Source organism: Mustela lutreola, chromosome 2 (genome assembly GCF_030435805.1).
Source record: "Mustela lutreola isolate mMusLut2 chromosome 2, mMusLut2.pri, whole genome shotgun sequence".
Lineage (NCBI taxonomy): Eukaryota > Metazoa > Chordata > Mammalia > Carnivora > Mustelidae > Mustela > Mustela lutreola.
Window position 1 is genome coordinate 104229577 of NC_081291.1, and position 24181 is coordinate 104253757.

The 24181-nt window shown below is 45.2% G+C and overlaps 1 protein-coding gene across 25 annotated transcripts in view; it reads left to right on the forward strand.

The window, feature by feature from the left end:
- Positions 1-24181, forward strand: part of KALRN (kalirin RhoGEF kinase) — a 661891-nt gene that overhangs the window by 50581 nt on the left and 587129 nt on the right. For 2 of the 25 annotated variants that reach the window (XM_059162912.1, XM_059162914.1), the window contains exon 1: positions 14799-15025. The exons of 20 other annotated variants lie outside the window; for them this stretch is intronic. In XM_059162912.1, the coding sequence (XP_059018895.1) occupies positions 14959-15025 (67 nt within the window). In that variant the 5' untranslated portion in view covers positions 14799-14958. Of the gene's footprint in view, positions 1-14798; positions 15026-24181 lie in introns of those variants that run through there. 3 more of the 25 variants (XM_059162894.1, XM_059162898.1, XM_059162896.1) reach the window with 2 other exon arrangements.

A 24181-nucleotide genomic window follows, 5' to 3' on the forward strand; every position in this document is an offset into this window, starting at 1 on the left:
TAGCATCCCTGAGCAGGCTTTATTTAAGTGGGTGGGGTTGTGGTGGTGCCCATTCTGCTTCACTAGAGAAAAGCAGAAGGAACAACAGATACTCCTTTAACTCCTGACGTTTCTTTTTTTCTTTTCCCTTAAGTTGATAAACAAAATAAAACCAAACCTCTAAAACAACATGCTGAGAAATGCAGAATGGTAGAAATGATACCAAATGAGTGACTAGTTCCTCTTGTATCCTGCAATGTTCCTTTACCCTGGGCAAGACAGCATGCTAGGTGCTTGGTGCTCAGGGCAGACAGGAGTGGGATGGGATATAAAAATATACTATGATAAAATAAACTACAATCTCTGTTTGCAGGAGTTTACAGTCTAGTAATGATATTCTGCAGACAGCATGGATATAGTGACTGAGCAGTGTTTCTCGAAAGAGGCAGATTGATACTTGGATAAATAAACCATCCTTATAAAGAAGGGTCCACCTTTTGTTTTTCTTAGTGAAGCTACAATTATTTATTATTATTCTTTTGTTTTTCTTAGCGAAGCTACATTTCTTCTTCTTTTTTTTTAAGATTTTATTTATTTATTTGACAAACAGAGATCACAGAGAAGTAAGCAGGCAGAGAGAGGAGGAAGTGGGCTCCCTGCTGAGCAGAGAGCCCAATGTGGGGCTCGATCCCAGAACCCTGGGATCATGACTGGAGCTGACGGCAGAGGCTTTAACCCACTGAGTCATCCAGGTGCCCCTACATTTATTCTTCATCTGTAGGGATGACAAACAGAATCTTAGGTTCAGGACTTTTGTTGTTTCATTCAAGTTAAGCACACCCTACTCTAGGGAACTCTACCTGTGTTCCCCTCCAACACTTTCCTTCTTGGGCTGGGCTACACTCACCTCATCTTTTTTCTCGAGTTACCGGTAAAAGGCAAAAACCTCTGGCCATGAGTTTCTGGAGAGCAGCCTGGGTGGGTGTTCTGGCCTTTGTGTATTTGCAAGTGTAATCCAGGATATGACACAGAGTTGGGATGTGACAAATACTTGAATGCATGAAAAGTACTCTTCACCTATGCTTCATTCGTTTTTCCTTTCACTGAACATATAGTTTATCGAGTGTCTTCTCTGTGCCAGGCACTATGGATGAAGGACCTGGTTGAGGAGATAGACATGTAGACAATTGGGACAGAATATGATACCAGGGATGTACAGGGTGTGATGGTGTATGTGCAGGGACACCCAGCCCATATAAAGGAAGCCTTCCTAGAGACCTGGAGAATTAACACAGAGAGTCCCATGAAGATAGGGTGGGAAATAGTGTTCCAGAGCATGGAAAGAACATATGCAATGGCCCAAAGGGAAGAGATAGCTTAACGTAGAGAGTGAAGGATCATAATCGTAATGCATATATAGTACTTCTTGTGTGTCAAGTACTCTTCTCAGCCCTTTCAATTTCTCAACTTACTTAAAACCATTTTTCTTCTTTTTTTTTCTTTTCAGAGTAGGGGAAGAGGGGCAGAGGGAGAGGAGGAGAGAGAATCTAAGCAGACTCCACACTTAGTGCAGAACCCAATGCGGGGCTCATTCTCACAATCCTGACATCATGACCTGAGCCCAAATTAAGAGTTGGATGCTTAACTGACTGAGCCATCCAGGTGCCCCTAAAAATGTTTATTTTCATCCTCATTTAGATGAAGTATCTTGATCAGTTTTATACAGCTAGTAAGCACTAGAATTGGTATATGACATCTTGGTGGTAAGAAGGCATTTAAGTCTGGGGGTGGGCATTGATTTCCAGTGGGACTCCTGGCACGTGGTTGCATGTGGCTATGTCCTGGTGGTAGTAATCTGCTTGGAGGATGTCTGGTTAAGACTGAGCAGGCTTCTGGTGTACCCTAATTGTTGAATCTGCTCTCCTCAGAAGGTAATGAGACTTTCCTGTGCCTCAGTGGACAGTTTTGTTGTGTCTTGTCCTCTGTGCACAGACTGCAGAGGAGAATGCCCTCAACTCTCAACTTCCTCAAGAGGATGGACTCAGGGCAACAAAGAATAGTTTACGTATGGATGAGCAAACTGCATTCTCCACTTTCATCCATAAATGAGGTGGAGAAGAAGGGGATGTGGTTTAAAGACCTCTACCTGAAAAGTGGACAGCCTGTCCTAAGGCTAGGCCAGCATGTGATTGGCAGGGTTGTAGGTTGTGAGGGATGGGTGAGGAAGAAGGCCATTTTGGTTAATTGCCAGTTCAGCCCCTAGAGAATGGTCCTGAAAGGGGGTGGAGATATTGGCTCTGCTTCTTCTCTTCCCTTAGGATTAGAGTAATCTACCCCAAGTCGTCAGCACCACAGGCCTTGTGCAACCCCTTCTTGGGGCCGGTCATGGTGCCTGGGCCCCTGCTTCTTGAAGTCCTATCCTTCCCTTGGGGCATCACCATGACCACTTCCTCTGAAACCCCACAGGCAGACCCTGCACGGAGGGTATCTTCAGCCCCCTCCTCACTGCCTGCTGCCACTTGTGCAGGAAAAACGCATGAACCGCACATTGGTGTTTGGAAAAATTAATGCTTTCAAGATGAACTCCACAAACGTCTGTCTCCCTTTCTCTCCCTCTCTCTCTCTCTCTCACCAGCTGAAAGAAAAGGAGCATTCTTAGACAATTACTCCCTAAGGGAGCCCAAGGACTGGCTTTGTTTATTGAGTGTTTTTAGTTACAACACGTGAAGTTCTGAGATTTTTTTGATTTGAGGTTTCCCCCGCCTCCCTTCCCCGTTTTTGTTTGCAGGGATAGGAAAGATGAGTGAATTCCTAATTAATAGGGCACTTGGACATTACAAAATTGTGCAAGGCCAGTTCTTATGTGGTCACAGTTGCTGAGTCCTCGGGATAAGGAACTCCGTAAGCCCGGACAGATGGAACCCACTTCTGGGCTTGCTCCTGTCCTGCACTGTGCCTAGACGTTCAGAGGCTTCTGTCTGCAGCTGTTTGGGACCTCATGTCTACCTATTGTTGGAGGCTCCTTCTACCTCCTCAGACTCACCACGCCCTCACCTGGTCTCCTGATAGACATGGCATTTAAGGACACAGTCACGCTCTGCTGTCATCCTCCTTCGCCCCCAGCCACCTCCCACTACCATCAGCTCACCACAACCCAAGTCTAACACTGCGTAGAGGCGGCAGTTCTGCAGGTGTCCGAGTTAGCGAGTCACAGCCCTGCGCACAAGGGCAGGGATGGCAGGCAGGAGAGCTCATGTGCTCACCACTCTTCCTGCCTTGTCCTGGCAGATGCCACTAATTGACAGCTCTGCTATTTCCAATCCATCCTGTGTGTGGGCCCAGAATTTTTCTTCTTTGTCTCAAAGATATTTATTAATACAAAGAGGAAAAGGGTAGCTTTACTTTCCATGAAGTTCTGGACAATCACTGCCCTTGGTGAATGGGAACTTGGCACAAAACAGTTGCTGTCTCTGACCAAAGTCCCAAAGGTGTCTAAGTGGCCACTAAGGGACTAGGCTGAGGAGAGTTGGGGTTGTACTGAATGCTGGGTAAGGTCATAGAGCGGCCATCCAGACTCTGGGGGTGAGCCAGGGTGTGGAGTGAAGTGGGGGACAGACTGTGTCTGCTAGCCAGTGGACAGGTATAGGAGTCCGGGGAGCTGGTTATTATGACCTGTGGCTTCTCTGGAGACTATCATGTTCCAGATCCTGTGAGTGGGAACTGAAGAAGGAGCTTGCTAGCCCGGCCTTGAGGCACTCATTTTTCAGAAAAGGCCTGAGCTGCTACTTCAGTCAACCTGATTAATTAAATGCCTTGAAAGTTACCACAAGTAGAAAAGCTTAAAGTGAAAAATGAGAGCAACATAAAATTTTATAAAATTAGGGGCGCCTGGGTGGCTCAGTGGTTAGGCCGCTGCCCTCGGCTCAGGTCATGATCTCGAGGTCCTCGGATCGAGTCCCGCATCGGGCTCTCTGCTCGGCAGGGAGCCTGCTTCTGCCTCTCTCTCTCTCTGCCTGCCTCTCTGCCTACTTGTGATTTCTCTCTGTCAAATAAATAAATAAAAAATCTTAAAAAATTTTTTTATAAAATTATAATTTTCTAACCACCTTCTCCCCCTCCACTGTTAACAGTTTGGTTATATCCTATCAGAACTCCTATGTGTCTGTATGTACCCATAGTTTATGCTCACACAAGAATTGGATAATATTAATTATTTCAAATTGTTTTATAAATTGTATTATCCTACCCAATGATATATTACAGACATTCTTTCATGTCACTACAAATAAAACTGCTTGTCCTTTTTAAAGTTTAAGTATAACCTAGGTTGTATTGTAACGGTATTATAATTTATCTTACTAGTTCCTATTGTTGGACATTTAGGTTACCTTTGTTAGTTTTTTAAAAAAGATTTTTATTTATTTATTTGAGAGAGAAGGAGAAGAGAGAGGGAGAGAGAGCAAACAGGGGGAGGGACGAGCGGAGAGCCTGACAATGGGCTTGATCTCAAGACTCCAAGATCATGACCTAGGTCGAAGTCAGATGCTTAACTGACTGAGCCATCCAGGAACCCTACCTCCCCTTTTTGGCTATTATAGGGCATAGTGCATTGTGTAAGTGCAGGAGGTGAAAGTCTTACAAATAGGATTGCTGGGCTGAAGGCTATACACTTTAGAAATGTTGACAGGTACTGTCAAACTGAGTTCTGAAACACTGTGTCAGTTTGTCCTCTTACTAGGTTTGATATATATATAGGTCCAGTGGGATAGATCAAATGTGGCTTGCTGTTTTGTGTTTCCCCAATCATTAGTAAAGATTAGCACCTTTTTGCTCTTTTTAAAAATTTTATTTAAAATATTTTATTTATTTGACAGAGATCACAAGTAGGCAGAGAGGCAGCCAGAGAGAGGGGGAAGCAGGCTCCCCACTGAGCAGAGAGCCCAATGCGGGGCTTGATCCCAGGACCCTGAGATCATGACCTGAGCCTAAGGCAGAGGCTTAACCCACTGAGCCACCCAGGCGCCACATCTTTTTACTTTTTATCATCAGCTGTTTTTTCTTCTTTGTGAATTGCCCATTTATGTTCTTGACCCATTTTTGTACTGAGTTGTTTTGACTTTTTCTTAATGTTTTTCAGGAGCTCTTTGTACGTCGGAGCTACTAAATCCTTTGTATGATGTATTGTTGCAATGTAGCGAATATTTGTCTCCTAGATTATCTGTTAGCATTATTCTTATTTTTGCAATTTTATCTATTCTTATTTTTTCCTGTGAAGGCTTGAAAAAAATCCTACAGTTCACACTATTCAAAAATCAATACAATGTGTAAAGGTCTTTATATGACTGTTATATTTGTCTACCCAATCTCTTCCCACTATGGGCAACTGTCAGCCTTAATTTCTTGCTAAGCCTTCCAGTGTTTCTTTTTGCAAATACAAGCAAATTGGAATCCGTACTTATTTTATGCCTTTCTTATCAAGAGCAACTGAATACTAACGATATTGTTTTATCCTTTGCATTTTGAACCCCAAAATATCTCTGGAAGATCTTTTCATATCAATTTACAGAAAGCCTCATCATTCTTCTTTTTAGTGGCTGCACAATATTCCGTTGTGAGGGTATACCACAGATAATTCAGTGGGCTTTTCAGATTTTTTTTAATTGTGTCTGTCCTAAAAGAAGATGGAAAACTACACACCACCCCCCACACACATTTAAGATGACATTAAACATTTTTTACCCACATATTTAAATGGTTACAAATTATATATTTTCTAGCATATTGTATACTTTATATAGTCTTAAATATATTTTTTCAAGCTTTTGGAGATGCAAATTTAATGATTGGAAAAGGCAGCGCTTCTTGTCAAAGCAAGCAACCAAATCACACATATTTACTTCCTGTCAGAGAAAAATCTGACTTCTTTTTAAGGTGCAAGCAAGCATGTTAATTAAACACCCCTACGACAATCTTGTCTTCAGAATTCCAATTGCAAGATAGGTAGATAGGTAGATAAAAAGATACAGCCCTGAGACTAGGCATGCTTTTGTCTTCTAGGTGAAATAAGGCACAATCCTCTTCAATGCTTCATCGGTGATCTCATCCAGTCTTGTGGCTGTAACTGTTCTCCATTCACCAATGACTCCATGTTTCATTTAGTTGTTACACTGTGACAGGCCACCCCCAATCTTAGTGGCTTAGAACCACAGTATGTGGTTTCTCATGATGGTGAGCGTTGACCAGACAGTTCTGCTTTATGTGGTGTCTGCCTGGGTGCTGGGATGGCTGGGAGCTTCAGAGTGGTCTCACTCATATGGCAGCCGGTTGATGTGGGTAGGGCTGGGACTCGCTGGGGTTCTCATCCCGATCTTTGGTTCTCCTTTGTGGGGCCTTTCCATGTGGCTTGAGCTTCTCACCACATGGCAGCTAGACTCCAAGGACAGTTTTATTTATTCTTGACTCTATCTTCTTTTTTTTTTTTTAATTGTGCTATATTAGTCACCATACAGTATAGCATTAGTTTTTGACGTAGTGTTTCGTGATTCATTGTTTGCATATAACACCCAGTGCTCCATGCAATCTGTGCCCTCCTTAATACCCATCACTGGGCTCAACCATTTCCCCATCTCCCTCTTAAGAGGTCTTTTAAAAAGTTAGGTGATATAGTCCAAAGGTCAAAATTCAAATGGTGTAGAAAGATATACAGTGACTTATTTCACTCAGCATAATCTGGGTGTGGTGCATAACCAATGAATCTTGGAACACTGGAAAGAAAAAACAAAATTAAGATGTTAAAAAAATATATACAGTGAAAAGAATTCCTTTCACTGCTGTTGTCCAGCCCTTATTCTCCTTATGATTGGTATATACTTCGAGAGATTAAAAAAATAATCCTTATACAAGTCAATATATTGAGCTTTGTGTCTAAATGCTTAGGAGAAACTTCCTATTCTTAGACTATAAAAGTTTTTCTTCTTGAAGTTGGATGGTTTGTTCTTCATGCTATCCTTAAGTAGGCCTTCCTGTATACCTGCTTCGAGGCCAGACTGGTGGGCTTTCAGGGAAGCCATATCATCAGAGGACAGGGAAACTCACGCGGGAACTCCAGAGACTTTCCCACCTCCTCCGTGCAGAGGGTCATCCACACAGTTCCTATGGGCATCGTCAAAGGATTTTTCATAATTGAATATTTCTTAGAACTTTCCAACCTTGCAGCAGAGGGAAGACGCCAGATGAATTGGGGCAGTTGGGCAAGTAAGATCCAGAAATGTGCCCCTGCCTGAAGCAGGGGTAGAGAAGATTAGGCATCTGGTGTTATGACTTGTCCCTGACTCAGGGCTTTGGAAGGGCCACTGGCTTAGAGTTGTCCTCAGTGGCAAAACTGACACTGGGGATTTTTTGTTTTTGTTTTTTCCAGTTTATCTGTCTACTCAGGTCATATGCTTTTAGAATTCCAATCTGATAGGAGCTTGTTTTCTATCGTAAGAGAATGCACCAAGTTCATGAAGCACCTAGTATATATTAGGGACAGGGCTTCATATTTTCTATATGTTATTTTGTTTTTTTCTTGTTAAAGGTCATTCAGATTTTGTAAGATCAATCTTATCTTTATCTAAAAGATGGAGAAAGTTAAATGTACAGAAGTTAAGTGATTTGTCTCGATTTACTCAGCTAGAAGAAGAAATTTGGGATTTGAACCCATTTGGTCTGATTCCAAAGCTTAAGCCCTTTCCCAACACTGAGAAGACTTCAGATTAGCAGTATAAACAGATTAGAAAGAGATTATTTGTAGATTTATGGGAATTAGTTATTTTTAAGAACCATAAGCAGAATTCATTTTCTGAAAAGTAAAGTGATCATGGCAACGGATTCTTTTCTTTTTGAACATGAGGGCCAAGAAAGAGAGAATTGAACTTGGTCAGTGTGTAGCTACTCTGGTTACCCATTCCTGGGGTGGGGAGCCGGGGTGAGGGCGTTCAGGTGTGTCAGATGCTCTGATGTGATAGTGGGTCACCCTATGGAACACTCACAGATTATACATTATCCCTGAAAAAAAAAAATTAGAGTACTGAAAAAGATGTTTAGTTCTAGATTTATGCCTACCAAGATGTTGTATTCCTCTGATGGGACCGTGGGCTCTCTCTGATCCTGTTTAACTTCATATTCATTATTTTAAACCCTGGTCATTATAGTCTGTTGCCTGATTTTTATGGAGGGGGGGATGTGGGGAGGTGGGCTATTTGGAAAAGCTCTTGAAGGAGATGAGAAGGCATGAGATGAAGAGAGAAGAAGGGAGACAATTCTCTACAGTAGGACTTCCTGTGGGCTGGGTGAGGAGGTGTAAGATTTCAGCTGTGGTGACTGACGATGTAGGTTTTCCTGATTCTGTGTTGGTGAACTGCCGGAATTAAGAGATGAGAGGAAGAGTTCAGAGAAAACTCACCAGGGTGAACGGACCCCAAGATTGAAGTGCCCCACGGTCTTTTGAGTCATACCACCTCGAGTGAAGGCCCTGTTCTTAGTGGAGGTAAGATGGTGGCAGCACCTTACTGGCTGTGAGAGAAACATAGGAGATAATAAAGAACTGTCTGGGCCGATTACCTAGGTCTCCTGGGTCGGGTTCTGAGGTTCTTCCCAACAATATAGTGGCTTTTTTTTTTCCTTCTTCTTCAAGAAGAACTACTTTATAATTTTGGTGCTTTAGAGCGAGAAGGTGCCTACCAGCTAATGATGTTCTGAGTAGGAAATAGGAGGTCAGGGGAGTGAGTTGTGGAGAATAGTGGAGGAACCAGCTCCTGTGAGTTGCCTTCATCAGGATGGCTTAACAGCAAAAGCCCATAAGGCTTAAGGAAGAGCTTCTCCTTGCCACCTTTATCCCCTGCCACCACACTGCTTATCTAAGGCCCAGACTTCTGCACCCTGCCTTTTTAAAAATTTTTTAACAATTGAATAAATTGTTATTCAAAAATCATAATTTGTTATTCCAAATCATAATTTGCACAAATTAAGCTCTTTAACACCAGATCATGTACATATACAAACATCCGCAAAATTAAATGTTAATTTGGTAACAAAGAGTAAGATGTTAATCTAGCATCTCTGATGATGGTAGAAACACACCATATTATTTTTTTTCCATTTCCTTTTTTTTATTGAGGTATAATTGACAAATTAGTTTTAAGCGTAGTGATTTGTGATTTTAAACATAGTGATTTGATATTTGTATATATTACAGAATGAACACCACAATAAGTCTAGTTAATGTCCACCACCTTATATAGTTAACAATTTTTTTTTGTTATAAGAACTTTTAAGATCCACTCTTAGCAACTTCCAAATATGCAATATGGTATTATTAACAATAGTCACTGTGTTGTACATTACATCTCCATGACTTATTTATTTATTTCTTTAAAAGATTTTATTTATTTATTTGATAGAGAAAGCACAAGCAGAGGAGCTAGTGGTGGGCAGAGGCAGAGGGAGAAGTAGACTCTCTGCTGAGCAGAGCGCTCAACGTGGGGCTTGATCTCAGGACCCTGGGATCATGACCTGACCTGAAGGCAGATGCTTAACTGACTGAGCCACCTGGACACCCTGACTTATTTATTTTATAACTGGAAATTTATACCTTTTAACCACTTTCACCTGTTTGCCCTCCCCCCATCCTCTGGTAAACGCCAGTATGTTCTCTGTATTTATGAGCTTTTTTCCCCCCTTGCTTTGAAGCAATATCTTTTGCCAAAATGTAAATACTCCCCAAGGGCCTAAATGTAAAGATCTCATCAGGAGACCCTTAGAGGGGATGAGATTTTCATGATACTTTCCACAGACCTGGGATGCGTAAGCTTTGAAGAGGCAGAGAAAGAGAGGATGAGTCTGGCTCTTGGGGCAGAGGGTGGGAGTTTTGGGGTGGCGTGCTGTGGTTGGATATTCAGGGAAACATGGGGTTCTATTGAGTGGCAGGGGTAGAGGGAAGAACTATAAATACTCATAACAGAGGGAAGGGAGGGATTGCATCTCCTCCATTAAACAGTTTGCTTTAGTGCCCCGTGCGATGAAAGGTTGTGTGCAGGCTTCATGAGCAGGGGCTCCCTGGCCAAGGGAGAGTTAAAGATCTCAGTGGAGGCTAGAGGTGAGCAAGGATGAAAGCGACACAAAAGCCAGGGCAAGGCAGGCTAATTAGCTTCTGCCTTTCCCTCCTGCTGCCTGGCCTGATATTTGAGGTGACATTTAAAGTTATTGTGCAGATGTGCAGTGGACCCAGGGCAGAATGAGCGCTTTCTGGAGCCTGTGGGGAGATGAGGCTGATTTCTTTCCCTCCCAGCGGACAGCTTCTTAAGCTCTTCCATTAGGGCCCTCTAGGAGGACTTGGGAGGTGGGACCTCCCCTTACCTTCCAGGGGACCCAGAATCTCCCTCCTTACTGGACTCTTGGGGTGTGTGGGGAGTTAGGTTCACACTAGAATTCAACCAGAAGAGTTAAATAAAGTCAGGGCTGCATGTAAGAGAGGAGAGCTGGAGACAGAATCGTCTGGGGAGCTCGTTAAATATGCAGGCCTCTGGGACTGAGGCCTAGTTTTCTGCGTGGATAACAACCCTCTGAGGTGATTCTGCTGCCCATTAAACTCTGAGAGCCTCTGAGGTAGAGAAGGAATGGGGTTAGCTGGGAAAGGCCTCTTGGGAGAGATGGACTTGAATTTCAATTTGATAAGTGATACTTATCATAGGTGCTGTCCTCAGGTGTGGACCTAAGGAGCCTCTTGACCTGGGCATACCAGGCTCTCCTAGGAGAGCTTGGTCGGGGTCCTTCCCATCCCATGGATGGTGTCCTAGAGAATGTACTGCCACAGGCTTCACTTCACCACTAGGGTGCTCATCGCCAGCGGGACAGAAGTGGTGTGGGAGGTGGCTGAGGATGGTGTCTGTTGGAGTGTTTGATTCATGTTGCAACTGAAGCACAGCTTGTAGGGCAAAATGGCAGCCTGATGGAGCTCACTTCCTGGGGCGGGGCGGGGGGAAGAACTCCATGTTGGCGGATTGTCTCTGTTCTGGTACCCATCCACGCTGCCTCCTTTGTGGTTTTCCCTTGTCTCATCGCCCCGTGTGTCTCAGGAGCTGGCCGGTGCTGATGTGGGAATGGCGGTCATCATCCCAGGAGATGAGTGGGAACAATTGGGGACACGATTGGTTCTCTCCTCCCTCCATGCTGTTTGCCTTCTGCTCCATACACTGTGCTTGCTTTATCTGATCGGGAACACAGTGTTTTCATGTTGGGGCGGGTGGAGAGAGGGAGAAAGAACAGTGCCAAGTTAAGAAGAAGGAACACTGAAGAGAAGGCAACATATCTGTGATGTGACATCGAGTAACCAGTGAGCATCAGCCCTCTGGAATAGACATACTGTTGCTGACCTGGAGAGGCCATTTGTCCCTGAAGAGTATGTCTCTGTAGCCAGCTAGGGAGGCTGGAGGGACCATGCCAATGGGAATGGTCATGCTTGCTTTGGCCATGATGAAAGAAGCAGCCACTGAGAAAGCATTGTTTAAGAGAAAATAATGCCAACAAAACTTAATAAAGCTATGTCCTGGCCAGTCCCCCATCCTTTCTAATTGCCCTGCAGCTAAATGGCAACTCGCTGTTTTATTCAACGACTAGAGGGGCTGCATTTGCACTAAGACTTAAAAAGGCTCCATGGGGGTTGGAAAAATGAGCATTGGTGGGCCGGGGAGCTCTAAGGAGCCCAGCTTGATTGATTGGGGCTGGTTTTAGTAAAATTCCCAGCTGAATGGGTTCATCCTGGGCCTGACCCAATAGGTAATGCTTATGTTCCTAGGTTCATAGTTTGTGGGGGAAGTGTTTCCACCTATACTGTTCTTTAACACATTTATTTCCTTTCTCTCTCTGAAAACAAAGCTGTGTGGAATTGCCCTTGGTTACCAGAGGGAGGGGAACAGGGCCAGCTGCTTTCTCTAAGCCAAGAGTGGGTCATGGAACAGAGGACTCTGGTCTACACAGTGTCCACACAGTCACCGTAACCTTCTTCTATCAGCCCATCTCTGTCTGGGTCTCCTGCATGGTGGGTGAGCCATGTGTGGCTTCCTCAGTCCCCCATTTCAGATTTCTCTCAAGTTGTGTTATAGGAAGCCTCTTTCAGCATTCTTCTTCTTCTTCTTTTTTTTTTTTAATAAAGATTTTATTTATTTATTTGACGGACAGAGATCACAAGAGGCAGAGAGGCAGGCAGAGAGAGAGGGAGGAAGCAGGATCCCTGCGGAGCAGAGAGCCCAATACAGGGCTTGATCCCAGGACCCTGAGACCATGACCTGAGCTGAAAGCAGAGGCTTTAAACCCACTGGGCCACCCAGGCGCCCCCTCTTTCAGCATTCTTATGCAGAGATGCTCTCCCTTGGCAGCCATAGCCAGGAGCTAAAGAAATGTGTAAACGGCATTAGTGAGGCCTGCTTGCCCATGGTGTGGCCTGACAGTGTCCTGGAAGAGCCCCCTGTTGGGAAGCAGCCCTGTTCCCCAGGTCCTGACCTTCTGGAAGGGCTTCCATTGCTCTGGGAAATGTGTCACAGTTCCTCAGGGAACATTCCAGAGCCCCGGAAACTCTCTTTGGGAGGACACAGATGGTATGGATCTCTTTCTCAGCGCAGCTACCTACTAGGCACTCTATGGTAAGCAAGTTGTTGAACCTCTTGGAAGGCACTTCTCTCTGCTGTAGCCTCGGGGAAATGATCCCTATCCTACAGACCTTGCAGGGCTGCTCAGAGACCCAGAGGAAATGATGGATATGACTGTCTTTTGTGGGCTACAGAGTACTGGCTACACCTGAATGATGGATTCTGTTGCTTGGGAAGGAAGGGGGAGGCTCCGCGGTCAGTGCACTTCTGTCTGGAGAGAGGAGGAGCTTGCATTCTTGTGTGAACTACAGGCTGGAGTCTTGTCCATTTAAGGTAATAACAAAATAATACTAGCAGATTCTGAGAAGTGGCTTTTAGGCAGTGTGTCCGCTCGGTCCCACTGCTGCCCTTTCTGAAGGGACCATGAGGCAGTGGTGGTGCTGATGCAGAGGGTGGCAGGGGAGGGGGGAGATTGTGGCCACACTTGCTTTCTCTTCTCCTTCCCTCCTAGCTCACAACCCACCCCCAGGCCCACCCCAGCCTCCTCCTCAGTCTGAGTTTTTCCCTAATCTGCGGCCGGTCTTATCTGGGAGGCCTATGCTCTTGGGAAGGGCAAATGCTGAGGGCGGACTGCTCCCACCAGCTGCCCAGCAGAGACCAGGAGGCCAGGAAAGCCAACATTTCTGTTAGGACAGTGAGAAGGCATTGCTGGCATGGGCTGAGTGAAAAAAGCTGTGGCTGGGTAGTTTTGGGGCTTAGAGAACAAAGTTGTCCTGGACCTAGAGTCCCCTTGGGTTTTATTTCTGTGAGCAGGCCTCCTGGTCACCAGGGGCACAGCCTCACCCTGTGGGTGACCAGTCAGTCCACCGTCAAATGGGCTCCCAGCAGGGCAAGCACAGAGAGCCCTGTCGTCTTCCTGTACACCTTAGGGTGTGCCCAGGAACTTGGATGCCATGGTGCGTTCTGCTCTTTGCCATTAAAATGAAATGGTGTGTAAGGAGGGCACGTGATGGAATGGGCACTGCATGTCATACGCAACTGATGAATTCTTGAACTCTACAATCTGAAACTAATGATGTACTGTATGTTGGCTAATTGAATTTCAATAAAAAAAAAAAAAAAAAACAAAACTGAAAGAATGAAATTGTGTGGCATTCCCAGACTCACTTGCCTGTTCGTCTTTCAGGTCGTAAATACTCGAGCACTTGCAAAGTTCAAGGCACTATACGAAGTACATTGGGGGATACAATGGTGGTTACAAAGCACTTCCTATATTCATGGATTTAATGATCGAATATGGGAGCAGAATCTTATACAAGGAGAAAGTGAAATGGAATATAAAGGAGAGGACCTGGGTTGGCAGCCTGATTTGTGGCATTTGAAGTAGACATTGGGGAAATCAGAGGAAGCCATGGTACTGTCCGGAAGGGAAGGAGCAAGGGCCGGAGGTGGAAAACCACAGAATGTATGGACGTGTGGGAACTGAGAAGCTGGCGAAAAGGAGAGGGGTTGGCCGGAAGGGGGACAAACCCTTGAGCACCACTCTCCCAGAAATGATGCCTCCTTCCTTTCCCTAGAACTTCACAATACCTTTGTGGGGCAAATGTTCTCTATGATTTACAAGGAGGTAGCTGGGGCTTAAGGAGTTGAAGAAACTTGGTTGAGGCCAAGCAGCTAAGTGATAGCAGGATTTGAACCCATGACTGGGTGACTACAGAGCCTGTCCTATCTCCACTGTAACAGAGGATTCCTGAATGGACATAGGGAGAAAGGGTTTGTGGCCCTTTTCTGCTCCTTTTCTGTGGACCTTGCTTTCTTGGGCAGGAGTGTCTGTGGTCCTTATGGAGTGAGGCAGTCAGGCTGTGGGTTTTCTGGGCTGGTCTTAGAGTCCTAGATGGCTGAGCTCCTGCCTTCCTACCCCAGTCCCATTAGGGGAGCTGCTGGCCTCTGGTGTGGGAGGCAGGGGAAGCCAGGATGGTGGGAGATTCTGGAATGAAATTCAAGACGTGGCCTAGAGTGTGGATTTTCATTCCCAAGTCCACCTCTCAACCTCGCCTCTTTGTGAGAGCCCTGCCGGTTCCCCTCCCCCTGCCATCTCTGACCTCCCCTTGGGCCCCTGCAGGCTAGGTCTGCACAAGGCGGCGGTGTTCTGCACTTGTTCCTTTGTTGCTGCGAAACAGCTCAGGCACAGTCAGCCTCTGTGTGGGAGGACTGGTGGCTGTCTTCGCAGGCAGGCATTTGCTCAGAGCAGGCTGCGCGAGAGCCCAGCGTCAAGGAATTCCGGCCTCCTCGACTCGGTGGTGGTGGGATGAGGCTCTGCTGAGGGACTGGCTGTGAAGGATGACTTCAGGGTGGGATGACGGACCGCTTCTGGGACCAGTGGTATCTCTGGTACCTTCGCTTGCTCCGGCTACTGGATCGAGGTATTCCTGAGTGAGTGTGTGTGTGTGTGCGCGCGTGTGAAAGAGAGACGGAGGCAGAAACACACACACACACACACACACACAGACACACACACGGAAAGACATGGAGTGCGGGCAGCAGGGAGCAACAAGAGAAAGAACAGGGAGTGAAACAGGCTCGTGGCCAGCCCGTGGAAAGTAAAGAAAGGCTGTTTTCCTTGGGTCATTGCTGACCCAGCTGGCAATTGGGATCCCAAGGCCATTTGGGAGCATCTGTATATCAGAATCTCATTTCTTCCTGGGTTTTTTTTTTTCTTTTCCTTTTAATCAAGCTCTGTACTGTAGTCGAAGAGTTAAGCCCTGTGTTGCAGGGCTTTTGATAGAACACTCTGGGAAGCAGTGTATCGAAGAGAATGGTCCCTGCAGCAAGAACCTGGGGGCAAGCCGATGGAGGACCCAAATCTCAGCTGTGCCACTTACCAGCTCTGTGATCTTCAGCTGATTGATGTGACTTTTCTGAGCTTGCTTCCCCATCTGTAAAATGGGCTTTGGAAGACCCATTTGCTAGGGTTGTTGTGGAATTATTATTTAATTTATACCTGTAAAACACGTAACATCTGGTACATAATAGGTGCTTTGTAAGTGTTCATTTCCTCTTCACACACCTCTCAGCATCATGGACATATTACAGCGCCTGTGCTGAGGACAGCTCCCTTTGTGGATTATCTGTAGGTACAGTTGGTTCAGAATTTGTAGTTTGTAGAAAGAAAAGGGCAAGTCAGTTTTGTTCCTCAGGTTAATCTGACCTTAATGCATTTCACCCCCACATATTCATGTGATTTAAATCTCCTGATAATGTGATGCAAATCCAAATATTCTGTTTAAGAGAAAGCCACTGTTAACTTGGTTGAGTAATTGATTTTTTAAAAACGTGGAGGGCTATTTTTAAAAGCTTTGGTTCCTTTAAGAGCTTTTGGCAAGAATGAGCTCAAACCCTGATGGAAAAGATGGTCCTAGAGAAGCCCTGCTATATACCCCAAGGTGGGTTCCTCTCCAGCAGGAACATCCTTAGGTATGCCGGGAGGTCAGTGCCAGGTGGAAGCAGAAGCTGCCAAGAGCAGGTGAACCAGGGCTCTTATCGGGGAGAAATCAAAGATGGAGGAAACCAAACCAGCACATGTGAAAGGCAGTCTCTCGCTGGCACTGAGAAACAGGCCGGTGGGAGCTGGGACAGGAGAGGAGATGAGAGTGTTAGGAGAGCCAGAACTTCTCACAGGTGGAGATCACAGACGGGGCAATGGGAGATCACGAGTGTGAATCCCCCTTATCTGTGTGAACTCAGGCAAGTTACTTAAACTCTCTGTGCCTTCTTTCCTTCCTTATAAACAAGGATGCTGATGTTAATGGTACTATTAGCACTGACTCAGAGCGTTCCTGCAAGGTTTCAGTGAGAAACTACAAGTCAAGAACTTTATCCTAGTGCTTGGCATGAAGAAAATGACCCTTTGAGGTTAGTTTTTATCACCAGGACAGTTCATTCTCACTCTCATGCAGATATCGTGAGAAAGACAGGGATAGGTGGCATGTAATAACCAGGAGCAGAGAAGAGTCTAATTAAGAATTATTAGAGGCTCTGAGACAATTTATACTTATGTGAATTAAAACAAAATTCAAAATAACATATGCTAATTGTAAGAAGAAATTAGGTGTTACTGTATAAGCTATAATAATAATTTATTTTTACTTTTTAGAAAATGCTTGAATCCACGAATTGCAAACTTAGATTCAAGTTCTGGCTCCATTACTTTCTAAGTGCCCTTGAATACATGGTTTGCTCTTAAATGGAACCTCAGTTTGTTAATTTGAAAAATGGGAATATTAATACCAATACCTGTATTACAGAACTTGGGGGACATTTCTTATGTTAGTGCATGTAAAAGTTCTTAGAAATGTCAGGTTAATAAACTGATGGATTAACCTGTGTCCCCAGACAGCAGAAGTTGGTTGCCAGAATCGTGTGTTCTTCCACAGAACTTTTGTCTTCCTGTGTGGGTGCAGCTGAAAGTTTATGGTCTTTCATAAACACTGCCTCTAGGAGTTTCTTTATTATGGGGCTTTAGACTAGCGCCTTCTGACTATAGAATATCTTATCTCTAGGCTTTCAGGGGCTGCCCAGTTCTGGTTAGTATCTTAGTATTACACATACATATGGGTACACACCCACATCTGTATTCAAGCAGAAGTTTTGGCTGTAGAACCCCCCTCTAGAAGCTAATGTTAGCAAGCCTTGTATAAACAGTGGCATGGTAGACAAGCTAACTCATGGGACATGCTCAGTAAATATTTGCTGAATGGATGGATGGATGAATGATGAGCCCGTCCTTCTGGGCAGTGAACAAAGTTCTCTTAGATCTCTCTTTAGTGTATCAGAATTTAGCTCCCTTCATCTGTTTTGGATTTCTTGTCATTTCACCCTCATCGCTGTCATGCCTTGTGTCATCTCAAAAGTAACAGGTCTCAAGAAAATGAGCAGAGGATAAGAAATGAGAAGAAGTGGGCAATGAGTTTAGCCTAGGAAATTGAAATAATCGACAGGCTCTGTGGTGCCTGAGTCATTCTCTTGGCTGTGACTGAGGGATAAACGAATCTGTGATTTGACACATCTAGGAAGAGGGAGGAAACAGAACACATCAGGGAGCGGAAATAAACTTTACTGAGAACTGACGGTTCATGCTTGGTGATTGCAGACAAACCTTTTGTCTCCCCCATCATTGTTCAGTTAAGGGCAGGGACCTTAAAAAAGAAAAGGGATTGTTTTTCAGGGCTATATTCACTGTATGTAGGGATTTATATGGTAAGGAACTACCAGCTTGCTCAGACATGATTATTTTGATGGGTTATTTTGTTAATAGCCTCTGCTGTTTTTATAGTGTTTCTTACTGGATGTCTGTCACTTCTGCTGCCAGGCAGTGACTGAGGACATGGTACCTGTGGTGGGGACTGTCCATGGAAGAAAAGGAGCTCATACAGATAAGAAACACGATTAGTATAGAAGAGAAGTAACATCGATTTTTGTGCTTGTTGAGTTTTGGCATTTCCATGGGGCCCGCCCCAACACATGAGGTGGGGCCTTACATTTCTTTGTGTACCTGCAGTCATTTTAGAGTGAAGGAGGAAGAGTGTAAAGACTGGTGGCTCCTTCTTCACAGGGCACTGGGCAGTGTTTCTCACTGTAGGGAAAGTCTGCTTCTGGTTGTCCGTGAGATGATTTTAGGTGACTTACAGACATTGCCAGAGGATCTCTTGCTGGTCACCGCCTGACCCTGTCCAGCAGACAATCTGTTCTGTCCAGTGTCTGCTTCTGCTTTGCTGTCCCCCCCACCACATGTGACATAGGCCCTCCTTAGCCCCACTCATCTTCCAGAGAGCCCCTCCCTTCCGCCAGCCCAGCTTGGGTCTCACGCTCCACCCTGCCTTCATCTCCGGCCCCAGCAGCCTGCCCCACCCAGCCACCCTGCTCCCTCAGCCCTTCTTCCTCCCTGGGGCTCCTTTACAGGCATGGCCTCATACCACTTGCTGCCTGTGGCCCCATTCTCTGGCGTTTTTCTGCTAGTCTCCAACCCATTACCAGGCTTCCCGCTCTCCCCACCCTATGTCTGTGCTGACTTTGCCCTGTATCCTGGGTGTTCAGACTCTCCCTGCTACCTGCCTCATGCGCTTTTCCCACTCAGAAGCCCCCATCCTGTCTTCTTTCGCTCTTGTGTTTTTACATCAGCTTGTCTTTACCCTCAGTCCACTAGTTTCTTTTTAAAAATAAATGTAATCGGGGCACCTGGATGTCTCAGGCATTAAGCGTCTGCCTTTAGCTCAGGTCCTGATCTCAGGATCCTGAGATCGAGCCCCACATTGGGCTCCCTGCTCAGCAGGGAGCCTGCTTCTCCTTCTCCCACTCCCCTTGCTTGTGTTCCCTCTCTTGCTGTGTCTTTCTCTATCAAATAAATAAAGAAATAAAATCTTTAAAAAAATAAAAATAAGTATAAGTAAAATGGAGTTGATTTAAAATACTCTTAAGGAAATAACTGTAGGAGATACATGAATATGGTGATATGGTGTCAGAAGTTCATAAATGACTGATGTGTGGAAAACTTAAGTGATATGTTGACTTTACAACATCGGTTTTAGATGGCTAATTCTTGGTGCTTTGTCCTTATTCCTGTAGCTACTACACAGTGCTTTGGGTCCTGGGCCAGAAACCAACTGGTCTTATCCTTGGATGTACATTAGGATCACACAGATGCTCTTAGAAAGTGCAGTGTCCTGTTCCTCCCTTCCCACCACCCTCCCCAAGCCAATTAAGTTAGACTCGCTGGAAGGGGGGTGGATGTTGGCATTTTTAAGGGCTCTGCAGGTGATTCTGATGGAGCTGGGCTTGAGGACTGCTCATTGCTGTTCTGTAATATGGATGCCAGGAAAAAAAAATATGGATGCCAGAGAGTAAAGGCAAAAATAACTCTTCAGCAAAATAATGGAAGAAATGAGAAAATCAGTCACTATATGAAAATAATAAACACAGGACTCAACATAGGAATGAACACAATCTTTTGAGTATAATTCATCCAACTGTGTTCAGAGCCTTCACTGCAACCATGTTCTATCACTGCCTGACTAAACCTTGCCTTTCCTTCATATTTCTGGGAACAGACCTTACCTGTGTGTAGGATGCTGTCTGTCCCCAGCTTGCTCTGGGGCTTTGGCTCTCTGTTCTGGCTGCCTAGGGCTTGGGAGATTGCGACGACAGTTTGTGAGAGTAACTTTCCTAAAGCCTTCAGTGTTAGGCTCTAGTTCAGCCAGGAATCTTCTGTTTCTCACCAAAGCCCCCCTCTCCCTGTGCAGCTGTTCTCCCTTGCCTCAACCTTTGCATCTCCTAAATGTTCTAATCCAGGAACTAACTTTGCAGGGTACAGTGTAGGGTCAAGAGGCATCTGGGCTTCATGGCTGTGGCTCTCACACATCCTGACCTTTGATCTCATCCTTCCCATGCTTCTAGCCCTCCTCCTGGCCCTTGGTTTCCCATCACTGTCCTGATGCCCTGTCTGTGGTCTTTTTGCTGCTCAGTAATCTCCCTGGCTCTGGTCCCTCACTAGGTCAGACTTGGTGTCTCTACTTAGTCCATCCATTTGCGGCCAGTCCTGACTACCATGGACTCTGGGATTCTCACCTGGCTTTGCCTTGTCCTGCTCTTGTTAACTATTGCATATGTGTGCCCAGCTTGGCGTGTGGCTGCTTTGTGCCAGCCTTTATGACTTATTCCTTTCCTCCTGTGGTCTGTGGGAAAAAGAAGAGAAAAGCACACAGCATGTGCTTGAAAAGTGTTGGATGGCTCTCCTGCACTGGGGATTTTCTAATTAGAGGAGTTTGGGTTGTAGTCACCTTCCAGTTTGAGTGGAATATTCATACAATACATAAAGTTACTCTAACTTAGCTTTTCCTTTTTTTTTTTTTTTTTAAGATTTTAATTATTTATTTTAGAGGGAGAGAGGGAGAGAGTGCACAGAGAGAGAATGAGAAGGAGAAGCAGACTCTCCACTGAGCAGGGAGCCTGATGCAGGGCTCGAACCCAGGACCCTGGGATCATGACCTGAGCTGAAGGCAGATGCTTAACCAACTGAGCCACCCAGGTGCCCTTTAACTTAGATTTTAAAGTTGCAAATAGATATCTCATATAGTTATTTGATTGGCTTTTGGCACAAAGCTACTTTTCTAAAGGGACCAAGTTTCTTGTCCAATAAACAGTTTGAACACAGCACAGCTGGAAACACCATCCCAGACAATTCTTTGTTGCTCCACACCAGAATCTCCCCAGAAACCTCCGTATTTTTCTGTGCTTCCACAAAAAATGCTCCAAGCCTCTCCTTATAGTTAATCCACATCTTTCCCTTCTAATCCTGGCAACCTTTATGTCCCCCAGAAAGAGCTCCCCCAATCCATTCTACCTGGTTCTGTTTGGAGGCAGGTGGGCACTATTCCATGGCCCACAGTGTGCTCCTATGGAGAGTAGCAAGACACGTCTCATGTGGCTGCTGTGGGTGCCGAAGGAGTTAGTGTGTGTGGCATTGCCTGGATGGAAGAAGTGCTTGGCAGTACATCTGATTCTCCCAGATTTCTGCCACTTTTAGGAGCTTAGTTACTTCTCCCAGGGTGGGGGTGGGTTCCTTTCCCTCCACTGAGAGCAGAGCTTCTCCGAGTTTAAGTCTTTGTCCCACCACCCCTTTATATTCTCACCCACACACCTAGTTCAAAGTGGTTTCTAATAAGTCACTTTGGCATAGAAGAGTATCTGAACTCTCCAGGGAACAAAGGAAAGGTCCTGATTATTATGGCATTGTTAAGAAAAAAGAGAACTATAATGATTTGACAATTCTAACGTCTTATTCCTATTGGTCTTCATGGTCTCTCTCTGAGATAGATTACTTTAATGCCCATTTCACAGATGGGATATAATCTTATAGAGGTTAAGTACCTGACTAAAGTCACAGAGCTGGGGCGCCTGGGTGGCTGAGTTGGTTAAGCAACTGACTTCAGCTCAGCTCATGATCCTGGAGTCCCGAGATCAGGTCCCACATCAGGCTCCCTGCCTGCCAGGGAGTCTGCTTCTCCCTCTGACCTCTCCCCTCACACACTCTCTCTCTTTCTCAAATAAATAAAATAAAATAAATCTTTAGAAGTAAAAAAAAAAAAAAGTCACAGAGCTGCTAAGGAAGAGTCAAGAGCCAGGACCCCTGACTCCCATCTGGATTAAGCTCTTTCTCTACCTGCTATGGTGCAGGTGGGGAGACACCCACTTTTCTCTTTCTCCAGCACACGTGCTAAAATGGGGTTTCTGTCCACCTCCCCTGTCAGCCCAGATGGAGTCTATTGTTGGGATGTCTTGTCTTTGGTGTGAGATCACCAGACAAGATATATCTAGGCCACGTCCTGGGGGAAGGACACCGATAGCTGTTCTGTGAGGTGCAGGGGTGGTGTTTCCATCCAGTGGGGTGGAGGTTACCGTGATGTGAGAACAGTAGAGCAGCACTTTTCTCAGTGTGGTGTGGCTTCCCAGGGCCTGTTCTGCTCTCATGGCATATTCAGTGATTGCTGAGAGCTGAGGGGTAGAGGGACAGCTGGGTCCCTGGATGGTCAGAAAGCCAGCTGGATTCTCAATGCAAGTGATGAATTTGCCCTTCACCTTGCAGATGGAGGTAGCTTGTTGTTAAAGAATCTTCAAAGCGATAAATATTGTTGGTATTATTACTGGTGGTAGTATCTCCTAAGGGCCTAGGCACAGCAGGGAGCATTGTGGGGTAGGAATTAGGCTTCCTGCCCTCAGAGAGCTTGGAGCTCAAACTCCTGAAAGACTGAGATCTATCCGTAACTCTGTGAGTCTCTGTTGGCCCATCTGTGAAACGATGGATTACTTACAAGGTGGATCCTGTCCAGCCATAAGGTTCCACGGTTCTGTGTAGACAATACTTGCAACACCTGCAAAATAATATCCCTGTAATACCTATAATATAGCTGTGTGGTGCTGCGAGTTATTGTTTCAGGTTGAATTGCTAAAGGAGTTCTATACAATAATAAGAAGGAGAAATAATTAGTCTGAATGAAAGAAGTGTTCACTCATTCGGCAAGCATTTTCTAAGGGCCTGCTATAGGCTATGCCCTGTTAAGGCTCTGGGAATACAATGCTGAAGAAGATGGTATTCTTTTTTTTTTTTTAAGCTTTTATTTGTTTATCTGACACAGACAGAGAGAGATTACAAGTAGGCAGCGAAGCAGGCAGAGAGAGAGGGGGAAGCAGGCTCCCCCAGGGAGCCCAATGTGGGGCTCAAATCCAGGACCCTGAGACCATGACCTGAGCCGAAGGCAGAGGCTTAACTTACTGAGCCACCCAATGCGCCCCAGATAATGGTATTCTTGTACTCATGAAACTTTATAGTCTAGTGGGGGACATGGACAATAACAAATAAAACAACTGATACTACAATGGCAGGTAACATGAGAAGGACAGAACTGAGTTAAGCTTCAGTGGTCCTTGGTTATGAGACTGGAAGTCAGAGAGTACAGACTTTTTGGGGCATCTGTGTGATAGGAGTTAAACATGGAGAGATAGGCTGGAGCTACCTTGTGAAGATTCTTGCTTGCGTGTCAGGTTAAAGGCAAATAATGGCAGGGTATCAGCATTTAATCTAAAAATGTATTGAATGCAAATGTATTGAATGATTTCCACATACCAGGCAGGAGGGAATGTAGGTATTGGGAATACAGACAGCACCAGCACCAGGGGCTAAAAATATGAAGAAGTGTAACATGATCTAACCTAAAGCTAGTTCCTTCATGCAACTGAAGTATATCTATGTTTCTAGAGAGCAGTTAGGGTAGCAGATGCATGGTGTTGAGTGATTGGCCTAAAAGTGATAGTGAAATTGATAGTAGCTCTGGGAAGACAGTACAGGGGGAGGTGTGATTAGTGTAGACTGATCTTGGAGAGTGTAGACATGGGGAGACAGGATCAAAGAAATGAGAGTGTTCCTAAGGGTAGGAGGAGAGCCAGGATACAATAAGTTCATGAGAGTAGAGGAGAAGGGACAGTAAGGGAACCTTATCGACGGGGAGGTGGGGCAACATTGAAGGGTTTGGTGACAGAAGGCTTTGGTGACTACTCACAGCTTTGTTTCAGCAGCCTTGGTGAGGAGAAACCAGATTGCAGTGGGAGGAGATGGTAAAGATGAGGCAGCAGCCAGCACATATTGTTTGTTTGAGAAATATGTCAGAAAATGCAAGGTAAAAATAGAATAGTGGTTGGTGGGACTTTAGGGTCAAATGATGGTTTTGTTAAGGAAGGGAGGCCTAAATGGATTTGAGGGTTGAGTGGGGCAATGACAGGGAGAAGTTTGAAAATGATGTACAGAAATGGATTTATCAATCCATTCAATAAATATTCATTGAGCACCGACAGCATTCTGGGCCCTGTGCTATTTGCTGGGGATACAGCATGAATAAGGCATGAAGTCTTCATGAAGTTTACATTCCAGTGAGTGAGACAGATAATACACAAGTCCAGCAACAGTTGAATTTATAATAAGAGCTTGTGATAAATGCTGTAAAGTGCAGCAGTGACCTGGGGGAGGGAGGGAT